Source organism: Cervus canadensis, chromosome 33 (genome assembly GCF_019320065.1).
Source record: "Cervus canadensis isolate Bull #8, Minnesota chromosome 33, ASM1932006v1, whole genome shotgun sequence".
Taxonomy (NCBI): Eukaryota; Metazoa; Chordata; class Mammalia; order Artiodactyla; family Cervidae; genus Cervus; species Cervus canadensis.
In genome coordinates, this window is record NC_057418.1 from 9,925,102 (window position 1) to 9,937,451 (window position 12,350).

Here is a 12,350-nt window from a genome sequence, read left to right on the forward strand (position 1 = left end):
ATGTAGGTCACATTATAATGATGAAGACGACAAAATAAGCTTTCAATGCTTTAACACTTATAAAATTAATCTCTGTAAGCTTTTACAATTTTTACAGGTTAACCATTAGTTATGCTTTATGCTACTCAACTTCTCCTTTACATTCTTAATTCTGCACTTAAAAAATGGATGAAATGAAAAGGAAGAGTATGAATTAGCTTCATAAAAATTAAAACACTTTACAATCAACTTGGAATTATTTTATAAAAAGTCACGAGTAAAAATACTTAAATACACATCACAATGCAATTTGAAAACATACATCTGAACAGAATTCAGAGAAATATTACTATTATGATCTAAATTCTCTTAACTCTTACCTTTTTAAGAATTTTCCTGTCTTTGCAGTTTCCTGATCTCCACCATCAGGATAAAATGAGGAACGTCCCCTAGCCTCATCTCTTGGAGCATTCTGTGGTGTGATTGTCTTTGCAGGGCTTCTTCGTGAAGGTATGTGATGAATTGGACTATTCTGAGAAGGGCTGTATCTACTTGATCCATTTCCAACAGAACCAGACCCAGATCTTTCAGGACTATGCTGAATGGAATGTGAATGCTGAGAGGGGGTGTTTTTTGCAGAGTGTACTGTACTGAGCATGGGGGCATCAGAGCAAGATGAACTCTGACTAGGTGGTGTAGCAATTGGTGAAGGACTATGGGGTGATCTGGGGCTATTATCATAAGCTGAAAGGCCAGGCCAAATATCACCAGATGTGGCCGATGATTTATTAAATTCATCAATAGATTCAGATGGGTCGTGTTCAAATGTATCTTTCGGTTCCTCCTGTGATTTATTTTTCAAAGGACTCTCTTCTTGAGGTTCCCCTTCAGCTTTTTTGGTTTGTTTTTCCTGAGACCCTCGTCTTTTAGAGACAGGAGACTTGCTATAAGGGGACGAAGAACGAGAAGAGGATGATCTTGGAGACCTAGAGGATCTATATGATCGGCGAGATCTGCTTCGGGATCTTTGAGAAGAAACGGATCTTCTTTTTGGACTCCTGGAGCGTGAACGACCTCGTCGAGGACTCCTAGAGTGTCTTCTATTCCAAACAGGTCTATATCCACCTCGATGATATCTACCTCCTCCTCCTTGATAATACCCTCTACCCCTTCCTCTGTACCCATAAGGTCGTCTCATTCCTCTATTATTTCTGTAATCTCGACGATAATCTCTAGAATAAATTCGATCTCTACTACGAGATCTTGAATACGTCCTGGAACGAGACCTAGAACTAAAAATGAAATAAATATCAATGAAAGAAAAATAAACTATTCCATTGTACCATTCTGACTGAATATATTATGCAAATAAGTTGTCAAAGCTAAAAATTTATTTTTTTTAGAAAACCCTCATTTATATAAAAGTAAAAGGTGACTATTTTCAACGAAGAACATCTCAATTCTAAGGTATATATTGAGAAAATGGGGGGAAAACTGACATCCAACGTAAGACACACTAACAAAATTACATTTATGTAGGCACTTCAAGTGGTAATGTCAAAAGAATATGTAATGCCATGGAAGAATATTCATTAGTGAAATATCACTGGCTAAATGCATATGTAATAAAAAGTTAGGCCAAGAAAAATACTAAAGAAAAATCAGAAATATTAATTCATAATGACATTATGGTCATTTATTTTTAACTTATAGTTTCTATTTTCCATGCTAAGTATGTATTACCAGTTAAAGAAAAACAACCAGAGTCAATCATATTTATATAAAAGAATAAACTTATTGAGACCTCAGAGTCAGAAACAAGAAACTTATGAAATAATATGCAAAAATTCTTTACTGCCAAATAATTCTTACATTATCCAATTCATCTCTTAACATTACAACAGTTCCCCTTTATCTGCAGAAAATTCATTCAAAGTTTCCCCAGTCAACTAATTCTAAACAACAGATCCACTCATAGGGTTCTTGGAGACTAAAACATGTTAATGAATTTAGCATTCTGCCTGTGTAAGCAATCCATAACTATTAGCTGGTATGATTATTATTATTTAAAGAGGTAAAAGCACAGTAATTCACCTGTATCTCTTCTTCCTTGAGTGTGATCTTGATCTTGATCGAGAACTAGACTGTGATCTAGACTTTGATCTTGAAGAATGCGATCTAGAATTGGAGCGACCCATTTCTTTTCTCCTAGGCAAATGAAAGGGCAAAAAAGGTTAAAATCACAATGCAAGAGAAGCAGTTTCTATTACTTATCTTCAGATACAAATTAAGTTTATAAAACGTAAGTTTCTCAAAGGATATTACCCATCATTATTCAAGTGAGTACTAAGTCAATTATCCCTAACTAAAACTGCATGGCAGGTATTGTAAAGACACAACAGAAGATTTCTATGGACTTTTCCACTTATGTGCCTCAATCCAAAAAAAGCCAGCAGCTGCAGAAGTCAGAAAGAGCAATGACCTCAGACTGCAGCAGTACGTTAGATGTTATTTCATGCCCAATACAAATGCCTACCTCTCCTGTAAAAAAGATAAATAATATCAGAGTATTACAGATAACAAACCTGAAAAGAAAATACAAATGACATAATATTAAAAAACAGTAAACCCACCCAGCTGTCATCATAAGTGTTTTATGGCTTTGAAATGGGACTAAATTGACCACTCCATGTATACAATACTGCTTGGAATGGTGATGGATAAGTCTCCTAGTAGAATAAAGGTCACTAAGTCTCTGAACAGCTGGAGCCCATGGCTCTGCTTTCAATAGTCATAACTGTAGAATAAAAATGGACTTATGTGACAATGCCTAGTTCACCCTATAGCTTTCTGGTGAAAAGATGAAAAAGGATAAAAGAAACTAAAGAGATTGCTCCAAGAAGAGATTGGGACTGCAAGAAAAAGAGAACTTGTACACCAATATTCTAACTTTTCTAAATACTAGCTTGTATCTAATGCAATAACCAGACCTCACGGAAATAAGTAACAGGACTAACTGATTTATAAGATCTACTCTTTACAAAATTAAACCTATACATCTCCCAAGTTTATTCCTGCTACAACTATTTTCAAACTTTCACTAACTTATACAAAATAAGTATTTTTTCCAAAAAAAAATCAACTCACTAAACTTTCCTAATAGCCTGCAACTGCCATGTATTTAAACCATTTTGATCTAACTAGACTTTGCTCAATATTATGAAACAGTTTTTGAAAAGTATTGAGATGAACTAGAGGAGGCAATGATGTCTACATAGTTCCTCACCAAAAAAAGCCACATAAATGACAAATTCAATGGGTTTCAAATAAATATTTATTCCAAAATAAAACACAACTGTCTTCAAAGAGACAAACACCAGCTACATCTTCTCTCACTCTTAATTCCAAGTGAGTTAAGATATAAAGACAGTACCTTCCTCAAAGATGTATTGAGGATTAAATGAGTTGATACATATAATATTCTTAAAACAATTTTTAGCACATAATAAGCAATCAAACTTAATTACTTTAACACCCATGTAAGGGGGAAAAAGTTAAGTTATGGAACTCTTCTTGTATGCATAAGGATAAGTTAAATAAGCAGATTATTTTTGAATAACTGTGTACTCTGAGTCTTTAAGTAGATGTGTTTATAGAATTAGAAGCAGATACACAACCTAGAAACAGAAGAGAATCTTTTCCCTAAAACTTTTAAAATCTGGCTTACTTCATAAAAGTCACCATAACAAAAGTTTCAGACCATATCACGTGTAATCAGTCTAAATCATTAAGTTCAGAAGTCACATTTTCTTTAAAAAGTCCAAACTGCAGACTAGAAAAACTAATCATCTACCTTGGGTTTTATGCAGGATCAAGCAGTCAACTGAAGTCTTTGAGATACTGTAAGATTCTTCCTGGAGAGAATGTTCTGAGAAATTAAATTCCTAGCAAAGATAAAAAAAAAAAATTGAATTATGGTAAAAAATCCACTATTTACAACATATTACCACTCAGCACCACAATAAACTCTTAATAAAGGCACTAAATATTTCAGGAACAGGATACTGAATCAGGAAATAAGCTTTTAACCATAAAAGCTTAAAGAAATTTAACTTTTGTTTTAATTAGAATGCAGCAGTGAGTGCATTGTGAAACTACAGCACCTTTAATTCGAACACTTGAGTTCTAATTTTAGCAATCTGGGCTTTAGAAAACAGAAGCTATACTGTCATCCTATCAGAAAATTCCAAAGTGGTTAGCGTGAGAGGCCATCTTGGTATATCGAAACATATTATGTATCTACAGTAGGGGTTTCCCTCAGAGCTCAGTTGGTAAAGAATCTGCCTGCAATGCAGGAGACCTGGGTTCGATCCCTGGGTCAGGAACATCCCCTGGAGAAGGAAACTGCAAACCACTACAGTATTCTTGCCTGGAGAATCCCATGGACAGAAGAGCCTGGCAGGCTACAGTCCATGGGGTTGCAAGAGTCGGACACAACTTAGTGACTAAACTACTACCATCTACAGTTAGTATTCATAATGCTACAGTTTGTAACAACTACGGTATGAGTTTCCTTTAATGTTATTTATCTTATTTTCTCCTGACCACTTCCTTTCATATAGTTCAGTTTCATTTGAAGCTGATTTTTAAAATTAATGTAACAGCCATCATAGTAACTCTAGTAATTTTGTGTCTAAAAGTATTTATATATATATATATATACAGATGTTCCAAAAAAAAAGAAAACAGCCAGTAGATGAAACAAGTATCAACTGGAAGCCAGAGCTCTTCCTAAACTAATTTACATTACTATGCAAATAAATTTAAGTTATACTCAAAGTATTAAGCAGTTTCAGTATTTACTGAAATGCTTAGCGTTATGAATAAAATTCAGTTATTATCAATTATGGGGCTTCCCAGGTGGTGCTAGTGGTAAAGAACCCGCCTCCAGTGCAGGAGACACAAGAGACGTGGGTTTGTTCCCTGGGTCAGGAAGATCCCCCGGAGGATGGCACAGCAACCTATTCTAGTATTCTTGCCTGGAGAATCCCATGGACAGAGGAGCCTGGAGGGCTACAGTTCATGGGGTCAGAGAGTCAGACATGAGTGAAACGACTTAGCACACATTATCAGCTATGTACAAAGCACAGCAAAAAATACGAGGGGATCAGAAACTAAACAATACAAGATTGTACGTGACAATACTCAAGGAATTCATAAACCAGTTTAAATGGAGGGAAAAAACTCATGTTAATATGAAAATCTGTCTTATCAAATTATTGATCCAATGAAAAAATGTAATAAAAATGAAAACACAAAGTAGAAGAAATAAGATTAAACTGGTAAAACAAGAACTGTCCCCTAATTATACATGGCCTTACAGCTAAGGGAATTATTTGATTTTTAAGATAGGAAGAAGGAATAGGAACCTAGCAAGTACGGGAAATATCGCAAAATAGAAATTAGCGAAAACAAAAGATCATGGATACATTAACAAAAAGATTTCTAAAGTACTCCTATGTTTAGTTTTAAAAACAGTAGATTCCCCCAAGTGGGCAGAGAAAAACTCTCATCTTTTAAACTGACAGGTTGTTATGAAACTTTATTCTGACCGAGAAGTCCAATACTACTGATTCACTGCTGGAAGTGATACAAGGCTCATTTTAGCCAACACTTACCCCAAACAAGTCTAAAAGGCTTATTTTAGTTTCTGTATATCCAAAGAAGAACCAATTGCCAAATCTCTCTTTACTCCAAGTCATGATTTTCTGAAGTACCAAGAAAATATATGCTAGAAATAGCAAAGTGAGGAAAGAGGGGCTGTAGGCTGTTAGCCTAGCAGATGTACCTTCTTGTTCATGATCGAAGGATATATTCAAGCATCCATACCAAGAACTCAATGATCATATATAAAATGACACGTAATACATTTAATAATATATAATATACATTACAAATTAACATTTAATACTATGTAAATATTTAAGATAGTACAAAGACTGTAATCAGCTTGCCTTTTTTCTTTTTATTTATTTATTTTTTCAGTGGGTTTTGTCATACATTGACATGAATCAGCAATAGATTTACACGTATTCCCCATCCCGATCCCCCCTCCCACCTCCCTCTCCACCCGATTCCTCTGGGTCTTCCCAGTGCACCAGGCCCGAGCACTTGTCTCATGCATCCCACCTGGGCTGGTGACCTGTTTCACCATAGATAATATACATGCTGTTCTTTCGCAACATCCCACCCTCACCTTCTCCCACAGAGTTCAAAAGTCTGTTCTGTACTTCTGTGTCTCTTTTTCTGTTTTGCATATAGGGTTGTCGTTACCATCTTTCTAAATTCCATATATATGTGTTAGTATGCTGTAATGTTCTTTATCTTTCTGGCTTACTTCACTCTGTACAAAGACTGTAATCAGCTTGCCTTTTTTCTTTTTTAAATGAAAGTCTAAACACAAAGCACTGTTATATATTATGAGAGACATGACAGATTCCTCCCCTGCAAAAAACTAGAGAGGAACTAGAAATAAACAGTAACTAAATATCAAACATGTGCCAAGAACTGTGCTAGACTTTAAATAAAATTATCTCATTTAATCCTCATAATTTCATAAGCTACATATTTAACCCCACCTTTCAGATGAATTTAAGCTTTCATAATTCATATGAATTTAAACAAAGGAGACTATCAGAAGCCAGACACTACTACTGTAGGAAATACAGCACTTTAAGTGAAACACTAAGTTGCCTTCTCTGTTGGAGCTTATGTTCAAGCTAGGGGAAGAGAGAAACCAAAGAACACGAAGTGATGTCAAGAGATGGAGAGGAGGACTACTACAGTGGGTCCCTGAACCATTTTTAAAGAGGTAACAGTTAAGTTAAAGAGAAGGAACATTGCAAAGATCCAAGAAAAGTATTCTAGGCAAAGGACACAAACTTAACCAGTTTAAGACAAACTTGTAAGAAGGCTGAGGTACTGTGATCAATGAGAGGGTACAAGATAAGGCAGGAGACAGGAAAGGACTAAATCAAATAGCATCTAACAAGGAGGCCAGAGTCGAGTTGAGATTTTACTCTAACCATAATGGGAAGGTCCTAGATGGTCTGATTAGGGAAGTGTCACCATCTTATTTATTTACATTTTAAGATGGCTGCTATATAGAGCATGAACCACATGGAGAAAAGAAAAGGGAGACAAATTAGAAGGTTGAAGTAGCAGTAAGTACTTGAGCTGAGTCTTAATTTTAGCATATTCAGGATGTGGGCTCCAAATTTTTGCAAACTACTGCTATTCATAACTTTAATAATGCTCAAAATACCTCCCATGACTATTACTCCAATTGACTAGGTTCAAAATTCTGGTTTGACAATTAACCAGCTACCCAACTTTGGACAAATTACCTTAATCTCTTTCAGCTTCACTTTCCACATATATAAAATAAACCTAATAACAGTACTTACTCATGGGCTTAAGAGTAAATGTGCTGAACTAATAAATGGAAATAACTTATCTGGCATATGGTATGTATTCAAATATTAACCGGTCTGAAACAGTCTTAACTGCAGTTTATTAATTTCACTTCGAATGATTAATATTTAATATTTTTGGCATAGCATTAATCAGCATTATTAAAAAAGTCAAGAAATGCTTAACAGGGTGTGAGGATGGCCAAGTGGTCTAAGGCTCTAGACTCAAGAGATGTTTAACAAAACAAGTGGAATTTTGCTTTAAAACACTCCAGAAAACTGGAATTTGAAAAAGAACAGATTTCACACGTATAACTGAATCATTTACTGTACACCTGAAACTAACAGAACGTCAATCACATATACTCCAATATAAAATAATTTTTAAGCACCCTCAAAAAAAAAAGCAAATAATGTTAAAGTTGGTAAATGCTGATAATTATTAAGCCTAAATAACAGTTCAATATTCTACTTTTGTGCTTGAGTATTTCCTTAAGAAAAAGCTTTAAAAATAAAGGTTTAGTCACAGAATTTTTAGTTGTGTCCAGCTCTTTGTCAGCCTGCTTTAGAAAAAAGCATGCAGAACTGAGAAAAAGAACACCTGCATTCCAGACCAGATTGTGCCACTCCCTGGTTCATGTGGCCCTAAAAAGTTTTCCACCTTTTTTGGCCTCCTCCTAGTATACGCTTGCTCCTTGGAAGAAAAGCTATGATTAACCTAGACAGCATATTAAAAAGCAGAGATGTTACTTTGCCAACAAAGGTTCATCTAGTCAAAGCTATGGTTTTTCCAGTAGTCATGTACAGATCTGAGTGCTGGACTGTAAAGAAAGCTGAGCGTCAAAGAATTGATGCTTTGACATCAATGAAAACTCTTAAGAGTCCCTTGGAATGCAAAGAGATCCAATCAGTCTATCCTAAAAGAAATCAGCCCTGAACATTCATTGGAAGGACTGATGCTGAAGCTGAAACTCCAATACTTTGGCCACCTGAGGAGAAGAATTGACTCACTGGAAAAGACCCTGACGCTGGCAAAGATTGAAGGCAGGAGAAGGGGATGACAGAGGATGAGATGGTTGGATGGCATCACCGACTCGATGGACTTGAGTCTGAGTAAGGTCCAGGAGGTGGTGGTGGACAGGGAAGCCTGGCATGCTGCAGTCCATGGGGTTGCAAAGAGTCAGACACAACTGAGCGACTGAGCTTAACTAGTATATGGAGAAATACTAGATCAAGTAAAGTTGAAGGTTTGAAAATTCCAAAATAACACACAAATGTCAACCTGTATTATTATTGTTTGCAGACTTTTTTTCCAGCTGGGGGCAAAGAAAATATTAAATACTTAGTATCGAACACTGGACCGGTTCCAAATTGGGAAAGGAGTACTACATCAAAGGCTGTATATTGTCACCCCGCTTATTTAACATCTATGCAGAGTACACCATGCAAAATGCCAGGCTGGATGAAACACAAGCTGGAATCAAGATTGCCGGGAGAAATATCAATAACCTCAGATATGCAGATGACACCACCCTTATGGCAGAAAGCGAAGAAGAACTAAAGACCCTCTTGATGAAAGTGAAAGAGAGTAAAAAAGTTGGCTTAAAACTAAACACTGAAAAAATGAAGATCATGACATCCAATCCCATCACTTCATGCAAATAGATGGGGAAACCATGGAAACAGACTATTTTCTTGGGCTCCAAAATCACTGCAGGTAGTGACTGCAGTCATGAAACTAAAAGACGCTTGCTCCTTGGAAGAAAAGCTATGACCAACCTGGACAGCATATTAAAAAGTAGAGGCATTATTTTGCCAATAAAGGTCCATCTATTCAATGCCATGGTTTTTCCGGTAGACATGAATGGATGTGAGAATTGGACCATAAAGGCTGAACATGGAAGAACTGATGCTTTTGAACTGTGGTGTTGGAGAAGACTCGAGAGACTTCGGACTGCAAGGAGATCCAACCAGTCAATCCTAAAGGAAACTGGTCCTGAATATTCACTGGAAGGACTGAAGGAAGCTCCAACACTTTGGCCACCTGATGCGAAGAGCTGATTTCATTAAAAAAGACCCTGATGCTGAGAAAGAGTGAAGAAGGCAGGAGAAGAGTATGACAGAGGACGAGATGGTTCAGTGGCATCACCCATTCAACGGACATGGGTTTGAGCAAGCTCTGGGAGATGGTGAGGACAGGGAAGCCTGGTGTGCTGCAGTCCATGGGGGTCTCAAAGAGTTAGACAAGACTGAGCAACTGAACAACAACAGCAACGTTTGTAGACTTTTTTCCAGCTGGGTGCAAAGAAAATATTAAATACTTTACATTCTGAAGTTAACACTGACAACCACTGTTTAATAAACTTGAATTGAAAAATGAACAAATTCATAACCCACAGCTATAACCTAAATATTTACACTTACCAATCACAGACAGTTGGACTTCCCAATTCCCTTATCCATTTCTTTGTCACTTAAGAAACCACTGTAAATTACACAGCTGTGGTTGTTGTTCAGTTGCTAAGTTGTGTCCAACTCTTTGCCACCCCATGAACTGCAGCATGCCAGGCTTCCCTGTCCTTCACCAATGATTCTGAATGTAGCTTCTGGAAAACCCTAATACAAAGTTCTATATAAAATATAAGTGAAAAGACTTTCCGTCACTATTAATGCAAGTCGTCACTCACATAGCTAACCTGGTATAGGTAGCCGCCCATGTTCAATACACTGAACTAAACCTGAGCCTACCCAAGTCATAAGTTTTTAGAGACCTCCAAGTCCTGAAAGACTACTGCTCTTCCAACTCAAGAATCAGCTCTACCCAAAAAATTTCCTTTGCCACAATTATCTGAATCAAGGGGGATTCCCATGACTACCACAATTTAACAATGAAAGTGTGGTATTCTTAAAACAAGATGCTAACTGCCATCAGTAGACAGGCTTTAGTTTACTCACCTAAAGTGAGTTATTTCAGACACCCAATCCTTCCATTCAATAAGTTATCCAAAATTGTCTAGGATCACATAAAACTGCAAATAAACTGGTAGCGTTTCCTCCTATGTAAAGGTTCTTTGTCTAAACTGTAGCCCAACCATTCCAACCACAGTCTAATCTGAATGACAATTCACAGTAAGAAATAAACTATTTTGCCTTTTAATATTCCCCAAATTTAAGAGGCTCTGCTGGACAAAAAAATACAAGACTGAAGGAGCTAATCTCTGTACGTCATTTTTGGTCATATCTGCTTCCAAATTTAGTTTCAACTTTTTTCACTTCTAATTCTCTCTATATATATAAAATAAATTTTAAAAGTTTGACTTAGGAAAGTAGTTGCCAGTACCGCTGCTTGATTCTGACAAGATACACCTTAAAACTTAAAGCCAATCACGGCTTTATGATGGCAAAGTCCCTAACCTCAACTCACCACTCCCACCCAACCATTTATACCACCAATCGCGGATGCAACTTCTCTAACAAGGTACAATGGTTAATATGCAGGAAGGACGTGGCCTCGCGGGTACTGCAGAATTGCCCTTTAGCCCCGGAGGTGGCAGGGCCGTCCTTACATCCATTGGCTAAGGCCGCTGCCCAAGCTAGTAACTAGGCACCAAATCCTAGAGTCAAGAGTGCACTCTCGCTTCAAATCACAGTTAACCAGGGGGACCAGAAGAAAAATTTCCCGCAACCCGGAAAGCCGGAGGCGGATGCCGGGGTCAGAGAGTGCGGAACGAGATCCTAGGACAAACTAGAGTAACAAAATCAAGGCGAAAACCGGCCGGGAGCGTGAAGCCGGGTACAAGGAGTTAAAAGACGGCGCGAAAAGTGGTTAACCTACCCAAAGCACTTTGTTGCAGGTTAGTTATTTTGTCCAAGCCTCTCAGGCCGGAAAGAAAGGTGGCGATTCCAGCCAATGAGAAGAGAACACAAGTTGCACCTCCGACCGCCTGAGGAGCCATAGGCGGGGAAGGGAAAGAAGAGGAAGCGCGCGTGCGCCGGGGCGAGCTTTCAGTCGGCCACGCGCACAGGTCCGGACTGAGGAAAATGGGGGAAGGGTTGAAAAGGCAGATCTGCGCAAGCGCACGGAAGGCCGCGCGGTCTGTGGGTCTCGAGCCAGACTCCCAGGCGCGCGCGCGCGCACGGTTCTCGCTGCTCACCCCACCCCCCACCTTTTCGGCCCGTAGTGCCTCGAAAGCCTGAGGGAAACTGACTGGGGAACGCATAAATAACGGCGCAACGTCTCCTGAGCTCTCCTGTCACCGCCAACCCGCCACTACCAACAAAAGATTCAATAATATTCATTCCTCCTCGATATTCACTGCCTTTTGAGTTATCTGAACGCAACGCAAGGCCTACCTGACACGCCGAAGGACGGTTCCCGGGACTTATCTCACCGGTAACTACACAGCGGCCATTTCCCCACTCAAGAACGGGAGGAAAACCATAGAGGTATCTTCGACGCGCTAGCTCCTCTCCGTCACTTCCGATTTGGGCGTGGCCTCCGGTGCCGCTAAATATCTGACCAAGCCCCACCCACCCCACCGCCCTAAACCCTCTCTCCGGCCGCGGTAAAGATGTTGCCTGAGGCTTTCTGGGAAGTCGCGCGGCTGGTCTCGCGCGATGATCTGGCGGCTCCGCCTTCCGGTCTTCACCAGCCGCCTCCGCCAGGGTGGCGGTAGAAAGTGGGCGGGGTGTTTTGGTGATGTGGGACGTGGTTCCACAACGTAGGATGCACTGGCCTGGTTTGCATTGAGCGAACCCTCCGGACCTCTCTTGTCCCCACTTTTGCTCGTCTGGTCTATTTTTTCCGAGGGACCAACTCTGACGAGGCCGGAAACAAAAGGATCATTTCACACTGAGGAAAAGACACGGACTTTATTAGCACACTGCGTCTGTCTCTGC

At 38.9% G+C, this 12,350-nt stretch overlaps 1 protein-coding gene across 9 annotated transcripts in view; it reads right to left on the reverse strand.

Annotated features, from left to right (window-relative positions):
- The window catches only part of BCLAF1 (BCL2 associated transcription factor 1), a 31,707-nt gene extending 19,743 nt beyond the window's left edge, over positions 1 to 11,964 (reverse strand). For 2 of the 9 annotated variants that reach the window (XM_043456866.1, XM_043456863.1), the window contains exons 1-4: positions 11,805 to 11,962; positions 3,833 to 3,923; positions 2,074 to 2,187; positions 360 to 1,271 (exon numbers count right to left, since the gene is read on the reverse strand). In XM_043456866.1, coding sequence (XP_043312801.1) covers positions 360 to 1,271; positions 2,074 to 2,177 — 1,016 coding nt within the window. In that variant the 5' untranslated portion in view covers positions 2,178 to 2,187; positions 3,833 to 3,923; positions 11,805 to 11,962. Of the gene's footprint in view, positions 1 to 359; positions 1,272 to 2,073; positions 2,188 to 3,832; positions 3,924 to 11,804 lie in introns of all 9 variants that reach the window. The other 7 variants (XM_043456865.1, XM_043456860.1, XM_043456864.1 and 4 more) reach the window with 5 other exon arrangements.
- Positions 11,965 to 12,350: the final 386 nt, after the last annotated feature.